The sequence below is a fragment of the Dendropsophus ebraccatus genome, chromosome 3, assembly GCF_027789765.1.
Source record: "Dendropsophus ebraccatus isolate aDenEbr1 chromosome 3, aDenEbr1.pat, whole genome shotgun sequence".
NCBI classification, from domain to species: domain Eukaryota; kingdom Metazoa; phylum Chordata; class Amphibia; order Anura; family Hylidae; genus Dendropsophus; species Dendropsophus ebraccatus.
Window position 1 is genome coordinate 139389952 of NC_091456.1, and position 15498 is coordinate 139405449.

The following is a 15498-nucleotide window of genomic DNA, read 5'->3' on the forward strand; positions in this document are numbered from 1 at the left end:
TCAACTGGTGTTAGAAGTAATTTATAAATCTGCATAACTTTCTATTAAAAATATCAAGCCTTCCAGTACTTATCAGCTGCTGTATAGCCTACAGGAAGTTGTGTATTCTTTCCAGTCTGACACAGTGCTCTCTTTTGCCACCTCTGTCCATGTCAGGAACTGTCCAGAGCAGAAGAGGGTTTCCTTGGGGACTTGCTACTGCTCTGGACAGTTCCTAATATGAACAGAGGTGGCAGCAATGAGACCATGTCAGGCTGAAAAGAAAACCTCACTTTCTGTAGCACATACAGTAGCAGTAAAAGTAATTTATAAATATGCATCTGTATACACTTATGCCTCGCTATATGTCCACCCCTTTACACAATCAGCGATGCACAATGTGCATACAATAAAGTGAGACATAGTGGTGCTAGGGCCCAGACAAAGATAGGTTCTGCCCCTATGGCACTAAGACAATAGAGAAAACTCATGCATTGCTCCTGTGCCTTTTTATGGTTGATATATGGTTGCATTCCTGTTCTATGTATGGATTGGATATATTGATTTATACAGGTTTTGGTACAATAAAGATGACAATTTTAATGGAACTACTAGCCTCTGGACTTTTTGTATAATTCCCCTTTAATGTTAAATTTTGTTTATTATTTTCTTACACATTAGCCTTAATATGAAAGACGTTCAAGGTATAATGTGTGTGGGGGTGGAGCACAGATCTTTTGGTGTCATTTTTAGTGTTTGGGAATAGTTGTGTTTGTATTTCTATACATAAAGGTAAATACCTGCCATCATTACAAATTGGAAGAGGAAACCCCTTTCTATAGACAGGAAAGAAGGCGACAAGGCCAGGAAATAGATAATGTAAGCCTCTAGGTAGCAGATGCCTGGAAGCCTATAGTGCAGGCTGCGGCCACAGGAAATACAAGGCAGATGTTACAGGTTCTGTGTAACTCGCTTATACAACAATAACCAATGTCTGTTTAATGAACCGCAAACAGACGTCCAGAGAAGCCGAGGTCTGACCTTTTACTGAGGAGAACGACTAAAGTCACAGAAAAACTGTCTGTTTCATGTAAAAGCCGAAGGAACACTCAGATCTGCTCTAGTTAATGCTGAAATAAATCAGGAAAGATAACATCCAAGTTTGTCTGGTTTCAGATTGGCAAGAAAACCCTTCCAAACAGATGGACGTCTAAGTAACCCCAAAGGTTAATGCAGCTGTGATTCTCACATCTGTAGCCATTGCTCACACATTGCCAGAAGCTTTATATACAGCGGAGCTGTTCATGCTTAGCAATGGGCTCTAGACCAAGTCCATGTACTAATGATAGATAGGGGTCAGAAATCATATCCACTGATTGCCAAATATCAGACTGCCTATAAAGTTACATTCTGTATCCAGGGCACATACATGGCCCAATATATTGTGCAGGCAAAGTTCAACAGACAACTAACCAGAGCTGGGCCAACCAGGGCAAAGGATTCTGTGCAATCCTCCTTCTTACTCTATTTTTTTTTTACAGAGAATACATGCATGTCCACATATCATTTCATAGGAAGTTCTGCGGCAAAATGCAGCCCCAAATTGTAGAGGAGGTTTTCCAAAGCTCCTGAAATACTGTAAGCTGCAATGCCTCCACGCTCCCCCTCCCTTCCCTATCTCTGCTTGATTGAAAGTCAGCTGGAACCCGAGCCCCAAGCAGGTATAGGGATGGGAAGGGAAGGAGGGATACCAGCATGTAGCTATTCAGGGGCTTGAAAAGCCACTCTGACACTTTGCACTAGAAAATAAAAGCAGTTTTGCACTATTTAGAAGCACAGATGAAAATATGAAAGGTACCATGTGTATCCTTGACCTAACAGCTATCTAACAGTGTCAGCAGCTTAGAAAATAAATTAAAGCCAACAGATTCACTTTAAAGGAAATGTACTATGGAATTGCGTAGATAGAGCGGCGCCAGTGCAGGGATTTCTTCTTTTAATCACAGACTATTTCGCGCATATGGCGCCATTCTATTCCCTGGCACCAGCCAGGGATAAAGCACTGGAGGCAGGCAGGCCCGCCCCCAGTTAGAGTAAATCTTTGTCCCTTTATGACGCAGCTCCATTGATTCTAATGAAGCCGTGTTATAGAAAGGAGGGGGTTACCTCCCACTTGGGACGGGACGGCCTGTCTGCAGTGCTTCACCCCCGGCCGATGCCCGGGAATAAAACAGCGTCATATGCCGAAACTGGGCCTCTGTTCAAAAAGAAAAAGACAGTGGCCAGGGTGTCTCCACTCCAGCGCCACTCTATCCATGTAAATATCTGAAAAGCAATGTGCTGGTGGTACATTCGCTTTAAGGCAGCAGCAGTTACCCTAGGGCCATGTGCAGCTGCAAAGGTAGGCAATACAATGTGTGTGCCCTGATACTGAGACTATGTTACACTTTAAAGCTACTCTGTACCCACAATCTGACCCCCCCCCCCCCCAAACCACTTGTACCTTCGGATAGCTGCTTTTAATACAAGATCTGTCCTGGGGTCCGTTCGGCAGGGGATGCAGTTGTTGTCATAAAAACAACTTTTAATCCTGCAGCACTGTGTCTAACGGCCGGGGCTTACATTTGTATATGCATTAGGCTGGCACACCCTCTCTGTCCTTCCTCCCCACCCTCGTCATCATTAGGAATGCTCTAGACAGATTGCTTCCTATTCCCCACCTGTGTGTATAATGAACATGGGCTGGATCGTTAATACACCTGTGCAAAGCTCAAACAGCAGTAAATGCTCCCGGATCATTCCTAATAATGAGGAGGGTGGGGAGGAAGGACAGAGAGGGTGTGCCAGCCTTATGCATATACAAATGTAAGCCCTGGCCGTTAGACACAGCGCTGTAGGATTAAAAGTTGTTTTTAGGACAATAACTGCATCCCCTGCCGAACGGACCCCAGGACAGATCTTGGATTAAAAGCAGCTATCCGAAGGTACAAGTGGTTTGGGGGGAAAGATTGTGGGTACAGAGTCGCTTTAAGGGGTAGCTCTATCTCAAGAAGTTATCCTTTATCCAAAGGATATGAAATAACAAGCTGATCGGTGGGAGTATTAATCCATCTTTGCCAAGTAGATTAAGCTTGTATCCTGTGCATTTTCTTATTACTATGTTGTGATATCCCCTCTGTACTCTCAGAGTGTAGCCCCATGACCCCCTTTGATATCAACCCCAACACACATCATCTACTGTATATTAAATGTGATTATTAGAATGGTATGGTCTAGCATAAAGACAGATGAAAAACAGATCGAGCTTTGCTTTTTCTACATTTCTGGAAAATATTTTTATAACATCATGACTTTATTCACATAAATAAGAGGGTAAGAATTACAATTTCTTTTACCTTAAAGCGTGGATGCAATATATAACTCGGGGGATGTTTTTCCGATCATAAACATCTGTGGTCTCTGGATAAAAGATCTATGAATGTAAATCAGATGAGAAATTTATTGCAATGAACTGAATTTCACTTCAAAAGCTTAGTATTCTTGTTAGGAAATAATAAGGTGAATATTTTAATAAATTAAAATCAGACATTTATTTAAGCTAAAAAGACGTAATGATCGAAACTTAGGAGCTTAAATGTGGAATACAGAATAATACACAACTAGAGATGAGCGAACTTCGAGCATGCTCGAGTCCATCCGAACCCGATCGTTCTGCATTTGATTAGCTGTGGCTGCTGAAGTTGGATAAAGCCCTAAGGCTATGTGGAAATCATGGATATAGTCATTGGCTGTTTCCATGTTTCCCAGACAACCTTAGGGTACTATTACACGGAACGATAATCGGCCGAATTGGCCCGATTCGGCCGATTATCGCTCCGTGTAATAAATGCAACGATCAGCCGATGACAACGATCATCGGCTCATCGTTGATATAGTTTAGACCCTATTTTTGTCGGGCGCCGACCGCGCACCGCTGCGTGTAATAGCGGTGCGTGGCCGGCGACTAACGATATACATTACCCATCCACGTTCCAGGGCTGCTGCTGCCGTCCGCTTCTCCCGGGGTCCCGCGCGCGCTCTAGCTTCACAGAGGCCTGTCAGCTGATAGGCCGCTCAGCCAATCACAGGCCGCAGCGGTCCCGGCCTGTGATTGGCTGAGCGGCCTACCAGCTGACAGGCCGCTGTGAAGCTAGAGAGCGCGCGGGACCCCGGGAGAAGCGGACAGCAGGAGCAGCCCTGGAACGTGGATGGGTAATGTATGCCAGTTTAGCAAGGGCTGCAAGGACATCGGTAACGATGTCCTTGCAGCTCTTGTCAAACGATTATCGGGCCGTGTAATAGGCCCAGTAAACGAGCAACGATCTAGCAGATCGCTGCTCGTTTACAGGTATTATCGGGCCCTGCTCGGCCCGTGTAATACCACCCTTAGAGCTTTATCCAACTTCAGCAGCCCCAGCTAATCAAATACCGAACGATCGGGTTCGGATGGACTCTAGCATGCTCAAGGTTCGCTCATCTCTATACACAACATATAGACTACTGTATCTTAACTAATTCTAACAATCAAAATACTTTACATATCCACAAAAGACTGCTATTACCAGAGAATATACTCCCTGTGTATCATACAGCAGTGTATTTTCTTCTATTACATTCATCCTGCCCCTAGGAAGCCTTTTGACATATACCTCACATGCACAGTAAATAATCTGAAAGTAAGTAGTTTACCAAAACCTACCCTCTATGGATTACAGCTCCCAAATCTTATTCTGCATTCCCATTCATGGCTGTCAGGGGCATAACTACCACTGTAGCAGCCATAGCAACTGCTATGGGGCCCACCGCATCAGGGGGCCCAGAGGCCTGCTCCCAGGATCTGAAACTGTCTCTAACTGAAAGAACAGCAGTTATGCCTACACTTCATGGCTTAGTGGTCAGTTGAGAGGAAGCCCTATCAAAGGTTTGCTATGGGGCCCAGCCATTTCTAGTTACGCCACTGATGGCCCTGATCTATGACCTAGAAAGAAGAGTGGCTGAATAGATCTAGTCTTTCTCTGGAGGACCCAGCACATTTATGTACAGCATGGACATCCCATTCATTTCAACAGTGTAATCCTTTATTTCCCCTGTGGAGGCACTGCAGAGGAACTGAACACCTACTGTGAAGTATACAAAAAGGCTACCCTTAGACATGATGACCAGCTTCCCCTACCCTCCTCATCCTTCCCTCCTTTGTTCTCCCTTGTTGGGTTAGTGTTAATTTTTGTTCCTTCTTCATGTTGATAGCTTCAGCTATCTTCGTTACCACTTTTTCAAATTGATAGAACCTACATTTACGTCTTTTATTATTCCGCCCACTCTTTTTCTGGCTTCTAGACTATATTTTGTTTCATTAGCCTAGCCACATATTTTCTCTTTTCATCTTGCCTCCACTTACCTATATTTCTTTTCAATGACAAATGACATTTGTTCATTTAAAAAAAAAAAAACTTTTATAATACAATAAAAAGTGTAGTGGAATCTGGGGAGAGCTGTCAATCACTGCGTAGGACTGCACATTTGGTTCCTTAGTGCTGAATTAGCAAAGCAGTCAAGTGTGTGGTTCTATTCTCCACAGGCACACATATACACAGATAGCTTTCAATTAGGGATGAGTGAACCAAACCACAACGAACCAGATTCGTTATGAACTTTGCAAAAAGTTTGATTCGTCATCGAACCGAACTTTGAGAAAGTTTTTAACAAATCTGGTTAAAATAACAATAACATAAAATCACAGAATAGACCAGGATACAAGGGATTACTACTCCTATAATCCCTTGTATCCTGGTTTTCTGTTAATATCAAGATGTGTGACGTCACCCCTGTTAGGGTAAGACCTTAAGTTAGTCTCCTCAGATATACCTGGGTGGTGCCTAATCAAAAATGTAATGTGACAGCTGTCTGTGAGTATCAACCAAGACACATGAAAGCAACTCCAGTGTTCAAGCTGATCTACTTTATTAAGTCAAAATCTCAGTTCATATCTTTACAATAAAAGGATCAAAAAATAGGAGAACTCCGTTGAGCCGCAAAAAAAAAAAAAAAAAAAAAAACAGTCCAAAGAAATCCCATCACTGTCCCAGAAAAACAAAAATCCCATCGGCTGTCCCATCACTGCACAGTTGTGTAAAAAAATGTTGGCGACTCATTGGGATTCTTGGTGTCAAAGACAGTGCACCCCAGTGCTGATGTCTGGTCCTTTAATTATGGGCAAGGGCAGTACATGTCTGTTCCTGCCCATTGGGTCAACATTCCTCCAGAAGACCATCAGGAAGTTAGCCCATTCTTGCCACTGTCACCTCCCCGCTGCTTTAGGGGGCCAGTTCTGCAAAAGTTCTGCCTCCACCAGCTTGCAACCATCCACCGCTTTGACTGCAGTCCAACCTGCCCCGGTGTCTTACCAACGATGTCAGGCCCAGTGCTGTCAGACTGTCCTCCATTTTGTGAGCCTGGGTGAACTGAGCCACAGAGGGCAGGATCTCCCCTGGACCATCAGGTAGGAGATATATGAATGGCTGACCTAAGGTCAACTAACGGTCGGAAGGGTTGTAGCCCACAAAGGGAGGAACCTTTTCTTTGCAGTGCAGCAGGGAGGGCTGAGTCATACACCTTTTATAGCACATGTGATAAACCTCATAGTGCACAGGTTTCCACTGAGCCACTGTGATGTAAACAACATCATAAACGAGGATTCCCAGGCCACCGCTCCAAGGCTGAACATCCTTCTCCTCCTTCAATTTTCTGTTCTCAACCATACTGGCCTGGGTACAATCAGGTACTGCCGCCTTCTCCTCCTCAAATAGTCTGTTCTCAACCATACTGGGCTGGGTGCAATCAAGTGGTGCCGCTTCCTCCAATAGTCTCTTTTCAACCATACTGGGTTGGGTGCAATCAAATGCTACTGCCTCCTCGTCCTCCGTCAATCGTCTGCTCTCAACCATACTGGGTCCAATACAGTACTATTACTGCTGCTGGTTCCACTGTCAAATGTCTGTTTTCCACCCTACTGGGTCCAAGGAACTTTGTTTCCTATGTCCCGTGTAATCACTTACACCTTGGCTAATTTTTTTCACTATTTTTTCCACTTTTTTCATTGTAATAGCAACTGCAACTAATTGAAACTATACCCTATCAGACTCCCACTATTGTAGCTGCAATTATTCAGCCGTTATAGCAAGGTTCGTTTTAGGTTCGGTTTGTACGAATCCGAACTTCACAATAGTTCGCTGGATCGAACCGAACCGAACTGAATTTTTCAAAAGTTTGCTCATCCCTACTTTCAATCACTTTGTAGGACTGCCCACATGACTACTTTGATGATCAATTAATGACAAGTTTTCCTGGAACCTTACCCACAAAACCCTTTAGCATGCTGTCTGGAGATGGGACTAAATGTTTAACCCCTTAGCGACCCATGACGTATCTGATACGTCATGGTGCCGCTCGGGGTGCTCAGAGCGGGGTCCCGCCGGGACCGCGCTCTGAACGGCGCTGATCCCGGCTGACACGTGCAGCCGGGCAGTGCCTCTATTAGCCGGCGCGGGTCCCGTTGACGCGCCGGCTAATTAAGCCTCTAAGTGCAGCTGTCAAACCTGACAGCTGCACTTAGAGGCACTGCGCCGCACGTCCCTGGTGTCTAGTGGGACGGATCTCCCCCCCGCGATGCGATCGCGGGGGGGAGATCCGTTGTTCTGCCCGTGCCGGGCCTCAGCGTCGGAATGACGCTGATCCCGGCTCGGCAATAGATTGCTATGGCCTGCAGCAGGCCATAGTAATCTATGACCGATCTAATCGATCTTTGCTGTGTATATACACAGCATTGATTTCTATGAGAGATCAGTGCTGTCTATATACAAGTCCCCCAGGGGGGCTTCTAGTTACAGTAAAAAAAAAAGTAAAAAAGTGTTTTTATTAATAAAAAATCCCCTCCCCTAATAAAAGTCCAAATCACCCCCCTTTTCCCATTTTATAAATATAAATTCATAAATAAATAAACATATTTAGTATCGCCGCGCGCGTAATCGCCCGAACTATTAATTAATCACATTCCTGATCTCGCACGGTAAACGGCGTCAGCGCAAAAAAATTCCAAAGTGCAAAATTGCGCATTTTTGGTCGCATCAAATCCAGAAAAAATGTAATAAAAAAACTATCAAAAAGTCGTATATGCGCAATCAAGGTACCGATAGAAAGAACACATCATGGCGCAAAAACTGACACCTCACACAGCCCCATAGACCAAAGGATAAAAGCGCTATAAGCCTGGGAATGGAGCGATTTTAAGGAACGTATATTTGTTAACAATGGTTTGAATTTTTTACAGGCCATCAGATACAATATAAGTTATACATGTTATATATCATAGTAATCGTAACGACTTGAGGAACATGCATAACAAGTCAGTTTTACCATAGGACGGACGGCGTAAATGCAAAACTCCCCGAAATCAAAACAAATTCGTTTTTTTTTTTCAATTTGACAGCGCAAATGATTTTTTTCCGGTTTCGCAGCATATGTTATGGAAAAATAATGCCTGTCATTGCAAAGTACAATTGGTTTCACAAAAAATAAGTGCTCATATACGTCTCTAGGTGAAAAAATGCAAGCGCTATGGACTTTTAAACTTAAAATGGAATAAGCAAAAGCGCAAAAACGAAAATAGGCTTTGACCTTAAGGGGTTAAAGCTTAAAGCTTTTTCTTTTCCGAAAATGTTGTTTTAATAAAGTTATATTAGTTTGTAATATAATGTTATTAAAAGGGTAATTATAATGTTTCTGGGGTGGTAGGACACGCTGTGAAAAAACCTGCCGCGCTCCTGATGCAGGCACGCGCCAGGTACGGATTTCTACCAGCAGTGCTTTTCATTGCCTGCATCGGGGGCCCAGCAGAAGTGGGGTGTCAGGTTTTTCACAGCATATCCTGTAGCCTAGCCTCCAAAACATTAAAGTTACCCTTCAAAAAAAAATTTTTTAATTTACAAATATATTTCCAGTGCCTGGCAGCACTAAGGGTCTCCACAGTCCCTCTGCTGCCACCACTGTTTGTGTCCAGAACTGTAGGGCTGTAATCAATGCAGTTCCCCATCACAAGCTCCAGTCTAGCACCAATGCAGGGCTATAGAAAGGATAGGGATCTTTTCCGCTGTGTACTGTATATTCTTATATACAGGTCATAGGGGGAGGAGGCTGCCGGACAGGATCCTGGTGTCCGACAGCCTCTGCAGAAGGAGCGGCTTGCCAACAGGAAAGCCAAAAGGAATTTTCCTGTCCTTGCTCTATTACTAGATCACTTCAACTTATAAACAGAAAGAACTATTCTGATGACAGAAGTACACTAGGGAATTGCTATTTATGCCATTACCGAATATGCAAGCATACAAGCATCCTTTGCTCTCTAACCTTTGAACATAATTACCAATAGCCCACAAAATAAAAAAAAAAAAAAAAAAAATTTAACTCCCTAATATGTAATGTCCATTTAAAAATTGAAAAAAGGTCATATTCCACTATCAACAATTAGCAATGGAATCCAAACAAACAGTCTCTTACCTTAGGAAGTCCAATTGATTCCATAGCTCGTAACCACTGTACAGTATTATCTGTATGCCGAAAGTGTAAACCAGAGCGCTAAAAAAAAACAGAAACAGCACAGAATTACTATTTATACCATAAGTTGCTAGTATAGAAAATAATGCTATTATATTTCAATAACACCGTAAAAAGGGTTACTTGTAATTCCAAGAAGTCCATAAAGAGATACAGATTTTATATTACATCCAGCTGTAACCTTATTTTCACCAAGCAGAAGATATTACTGTACCCAGGGTCAGACTGGCTCTTCAGTTGACCCAGGTTCTGATATAACGGCCATGTTTGGAGGTGAATCAGGGCCACTCTTTTTTTTTTTTTCTCATAGGAGGAGTCACAAATGAAATTACCTATTACTACCTCCTGGTGAGCATACGAAACGCTGGTCGGACACTTGGTTTACCTAGAAAACTGCCACTTCTAATTTGCATAATTGAAATTTAGAGTGTTGGGTTCCGAGATTACAATATAAATGAGCGCTGATCTGCTAGATCAGTGCTCGCTTACTGAGCCTATTACATGTAAGCGATGTCTTTGCAACCCTTGCTTTGGTGTAAAAATAAAGAGAACACTTACCTGTCCAGGCTCCCGAGATGTCATCCAGCTTTGTTCCTGTGTTCCCTGCTCAACACAGAACCTCAGGCATTTTTGATCCAATCTTTGAAATGACAGGCCGCTTAGCCAGTCACCGGCTGAGATGGAACAACGCTACATCCAGTGATTGGCTAAGCAGCCTGGCACTTCAGAGATGGGTTCGGAAAAATGGACGAGACTGTGTAGTGAGGGGGGGGGGGCACAGGAACAAGGCTGGAGAACACTGGGGAGCGTGGACAGGTTAGTATAATCTTTAATTTTTTACTGTAGTGATTGTTTTATTTAACATGTTTAAAAATCACTGATCAGCTGATGATCGTCTCTTCGGCTGATCGTTGTCATTATTACAGATCGGGCGGATTATTGCTCCATGTAAATCGGGCCCTTAGATAACATCCCATCATGAAACTAGGTTAATACTCCCGACACAGACATCACTCTGTGACAAAAGCAACTACAAAATGTCAATTTTTTGAGTAAATAATCATGCTGGCTCAGTTACAAGAGAAAATACTCTGGAGAAGCTGTCTAGACAATGCTCAAGAGAAACAGACCTGTCAATCTAGCAATGTTAAGTATAGTCACACACTGGAGCAGAAGAGAGCACTGTGTCAGACATTTGTTTTCTCCGGAGTACCCCTTTATGTTTATGTCATCTTTTATGACTTCTTGTTTTGTAACATATCTACTGTATACAAAGAAGTGTGGAGTCATGAAATGTATCAAAGGGGTGAAAATTATATGGTTCGAAATGCAGGTTTGAAACATGTCAGATATATTAGAGATGTGTCTTACATGTCTAGCATATGATACAGTATGTATCATTTTGATCAGGTTGGATATTGCCCCTTGTTGCAATCCATTAAAATTAATTTAAAATGCATCTTAAAACATTACTGATAAATCTTCCCCTTAATCAAACAGTTTTAAAATAGGTTTATAGAGGTAGGAAGTGCAATACTGGCAAAATCAACTACCAACTTTTTCCGCAACATGGACATCATGGTTTTCCTGGTGCCTCAGGAGAATCTAATCTGAATAGTAGTCAAATTGTGACAGATAGCTGGGATTAGAGAAACTTCTAAACTAAACCTCCAAATAGGGATGGTCCGAACCTGCCGAGGTTCGGGTTTGTATGAACCCGGACGCTCGGCAGCAGATTCCCGCTGTCTGCCCGCTCAGAGGAGCGGGCGGATACAGCGGGAGTAACTCCTGGAAAACCGGGATACAGCCTATGGCTATGGCTGTATCCCAATTTTCCAGGCGGTCCTCCCGCTGGATCTGCCCGCTCCACTGGGCGGGCAGACAGTGGGAATCATTACCGAGGGTTCGTACGAACCCGAACTGAACTCTGTTCGGACCATCCCTACCTCCAAACCCCTTCGATCAGTGATTCTTAACTCCAGTCCTTATAGCCCACCAACAGGTCATGTTTTAAGGATATATTTATACTACATCAGGTATTATCACAGGTGTTCTTTGTATGGGAAATCCTCAAAACATGACCTGTTGGTGGGCCATGAGGACTGGAGTTAAAGCTACTGTGTCCCCACAATCTGACCCCCCCCAAACCATGTGTACCGTTAGATAGCTGCTTTTAATCCAAGATCTGTCCTGTGGTCCGTTCGGCAGGTGATGCAGTTATTTTCCTAAAAAAATACTTTTAATCTTGAAGCCTGTGCCAAATGGGAGTATCTGTGCCCTAACTTTGCACCACCCCTCCGATCATCCTACCCACCCTCTTCATCATTAGGAATGCCACTGAAACATTTTCTACATGCTGAACATTGCACAGGTCCTTAATGATCCAGCCCATTTGCCGGGCTGCCAAAGGTGGGGAATAGGAGGCAATCTGCTTTGAGCATTCCTAATGATGAAGAGGGACAGAGAGGTTGTGCAAAGTTAGGGCACAGATGAAGCCCTTTCCTAACGGGAGTATCTGTGCCCTAACTTTGCACCACCCCTCCGATCATCCTACCCACCCTCTTCATCATTAGGAATGCCACTGAAACATTTTCTACATGCTGAACATTGCACAGGTCCTTAACGATCCAGACCATTTGCCGGGCTGCCAAAGGTGGGGAATAGGAGGCAATCTGCTTTGAGCATTCCTAATGATGAAGAGGGACAGACTCAACCTCTCTGTCCCTCTTGATCATTAGGAATGCTCCAGGCAGATTGCCTCCTATTTCAAATTTAAAAGTATTTTTTTAGGACAATAACTGCATCACCTGCAGAACGGACCACAGGACAGACCTTGGATTAAAAGCAGCTATCCGAAGGTACAAGTGGTTTGGGAGGGTCAGATTGTGGGTACAGAGTCACTTTAAGAAACACTGGCTTAGATAGAGTTATGGCGTTGAAAATGCATAGGTAAAAATAAATAAATAAAAATAAATAAATATTTAGATTATGCTAGATTATGTACTGTATGTTATTTGTGCTTATGGCACCAAAAGCATGTGTCCTGGGTCTTTCACTTAGTGCTCTGGGTCTTTTATTGCCGATAATCTCCATATTCTTTTGCATCTACCATGTCAAAACTATTTGCAAAATCTACAGATAGATTGCCACCATAGTAGACCTTTTTTAAAAAAAAAATAAAAAAATCCTGTTCAACTTTCTTAATGGGAACCTTTTAGGAGTTTCTAATCAGGGGCTGCTTGAAACCAGAATAAACTCCCTCATTACAAATTAGCTACAATTCACCAGTTTCTCCCTACCCTGTAGGGTCCACTTCATTTATAACAAACAGATAAATTCTATAGGCTTCTCCTTGTTTGTTTAGGACATTGGTAAAAAACTAAACTTTGGACATCTCTGCAACCATAAATAATATCTCCTATACACAAATAGGGAGAGATGTGTCAATCAAGCCTAGTGGGGTGGGGAGATGCCTCCTGGGACTACCTAAATGATTGGTCTTCTATTTGTTATACACATTGTTATTTAGTTTCATAATGTAGGGTGAAAACACACCTGCAAAACAGACATGTTATGGAAAAAAAAGGTTGCAGTACAAACCTTAAACCTTGTCTGTTCCACATCATAAATCTTCTTTTCAGATATCAATTTCGGAGCAAAAAATCTGCCTAACTTTGCCAAATAAACCCCGTTTCTCAGACCTTCTTCCAGTTCTGTAGTTGGCGGCAGTTCTTCAACCAGACAAGCTTCCATCCACCTGCAAACAAGTAACAAAAAAAAGTTTTGGCACAAGGAACAAATCCATTGATGAGACGAGTTCACTTTTCTTTAGACATTCAATCATAACTCGAAATCCAGCTGTGTGATATGAAAAGCTATTGTTTGGGGGCAAGTGTCAAAATGATAGGAGTTTGAATTACTCTACATATGTGTCTAATATACACCTTGTGGGAGCCAAGTACTTACAGGTGAAATACAGTGCATGGATATGAAGATAAGGCTGAAGATGAAGAAATTGAAAACCTTATCAGTTGCCCAAAATGTTACACACTGTACATACTGTAGCTTCTCCAAATTCTGGGCAGCAGACGCCTAACCTGGATGTCTATTTATAATACTGGTGTCGTACCAGGCAGAGGGATCTTTTGGATTCAGGTGTGTCCTGTGTGTCTGTACATCCTATAGTTACACACTATCAGGGCAGTTTGGAGTTTGCTATAAGCATAGTCCATATGTTTTTGATCATTTTGTCTTTCATTACGTTGGTTACAGACATAAACCATATGCCATAATATTTAAATACAACATGTGCATAGGTGTGAGGTTAGTGCCAAACTGTGTCATATTTGTGCAAATGTTCTTTGCACATATGCAGATATTTAACACATCCATCATTCTGGTAGATTTCCATTGATCTAAAATAGGACCCATCAGGTCTCAGTTGTTAATAGTTGCTTCATAGCATTTTCTTTTTAGCTAGAGAACTTCCCTGCACTATTCTTAATAATACCGTCTAGTGTTATGTGTTGACTCTACAGGAAATCCCCACTCACTGGTCACAGAGGTGACCCATCTTAGCCACTGACTGACCCGTTCAACTAAAGAGTCAGAAGATGCAGGGAGCAGCAGAGAATAGTGGGGTTTTGGTACAGCAGCTGTGGAGTACTGGGCAGGTGAGTAGGGCATTCCAACTACGACCCATTGCTGAAAATGCCATGCTGGTAGTGACTAGCTGTCACCTTTACCCAAGAAGGCTCTCGTAAAATGTCATAATCTGACCTGACATTGCATCCAAGGGTGGTAGGACTTATATTCTGCACTTCCACCTTAGGTAGTGCGTAACCCCCACCATGACTGCCCATGAAGGCCCCTTTGTAACTTGCCGTGCAAGTTTTCAGTGCAACCACTTTATCCAAAGAGCTAACCTTTGGTTAGTTCACTCTGCAACGAGTTTAAGTTCTGTACAAAGATGGAGATCTGAGCTATAAAAAAAAAAAAAAAAAAAAAAAAAAAAAAAGAACTGATGACAAGCCTATACATTGGTGATGATGTATCGAGATAAACGTTAAAGCTTCTGGACATCCCAAGGGCCCAGAAGATAGGCTCTTCTTTTTCGGTGCCTAGAGTGCTCTGTATTAAGAGTACTCCCTGCCCCTCCTCCTCAGCTATGACTAGAGTTCTAGCATCCAATCAGGGAACCCCTTTTATTTTTATGCATCCGGTTGCTTCCCTTATCTAACTGTCATCCCTAGTGGGATTAATAGTGTCAGCAAAAGTTTTCTTTAACAACCGGTACTCTTTTTTTTTTTTTTTCAATTTATAATTTCTTTTTATTTTCTTAATCAAATTCACGTCTTAAAAAACCCATTAAGTACAAAAATTGTACCAAATACAAGTTCTTAACAAACAAAACATAGCCCCCCTAATTATCAAATGCTGGAGGGGATGGGTCAATCCATCCCACTTTACACAATCAGGGAACCTCTAAACAGTCATAACTGATGACGAGGGGAACACTCTCAACACAGAGCTCCCACCTCCTGGGCACTTATGACGGTGATCTGCATCTTCAACAGTAGCTATTTACATCAGGTATAGTTGGCTTCCCCCTTTCCTCTGCATAAGCCTGTCAGCAATTTTGAAAGCTTAAAAACTCTTACAGGTCTGCTTTACTGTAATTCTGTGCAGTGCATGATTCACTAAAGAGTTACGTTTGACAAGAAATCCTGGAATGGTGTCAGCTGCTTTCAGAACCTTTCAGCAAGCCATTTTTCTGCTCCTCTTGCAGCTTGGCATGGGGACAGCAACAGCGTTTTAGGTTTCTCAGCAAGTTCTGGCTGAAATTTGTGGCCTGGTTTGCTGGCCCCTCAC

The 15498-nt window shown here is 42.8% G+C and overlaps 1 protein-coding gene across 2 annotated transcripts in view; it reads right to left on the reverse strand.

Annotated features, from left to right (window-relative positions):
* Window positions 1–15498, reverse strand: part of IQGAP2 (IQ motif containing GTPase activating protein 2) — a 195886-nt gene that overhangs the window by 97393 nt on the left and 82995 nt on the right. For both annotated transcript variants that reach the window (XM_069962769.1, XM_069962768.1), the window contains exons 3-5: window positions 13228–13384; window positions 9571–9648; window positions 3375–3451 (exon numbers count right to left, since the gene is read on the reverse strand). In XM_069962769.1, coding sequence (XP_069818870.1) covers window positions 3375–3451; window positions 9571–9648; window positions 13228–13384 — 312 coding nt within the window. The remainder of the gene's footprint in view (window positions 1–3374; window positions 3452–9570; window positions 9649–13227; window positions 13385–15498) is intronic.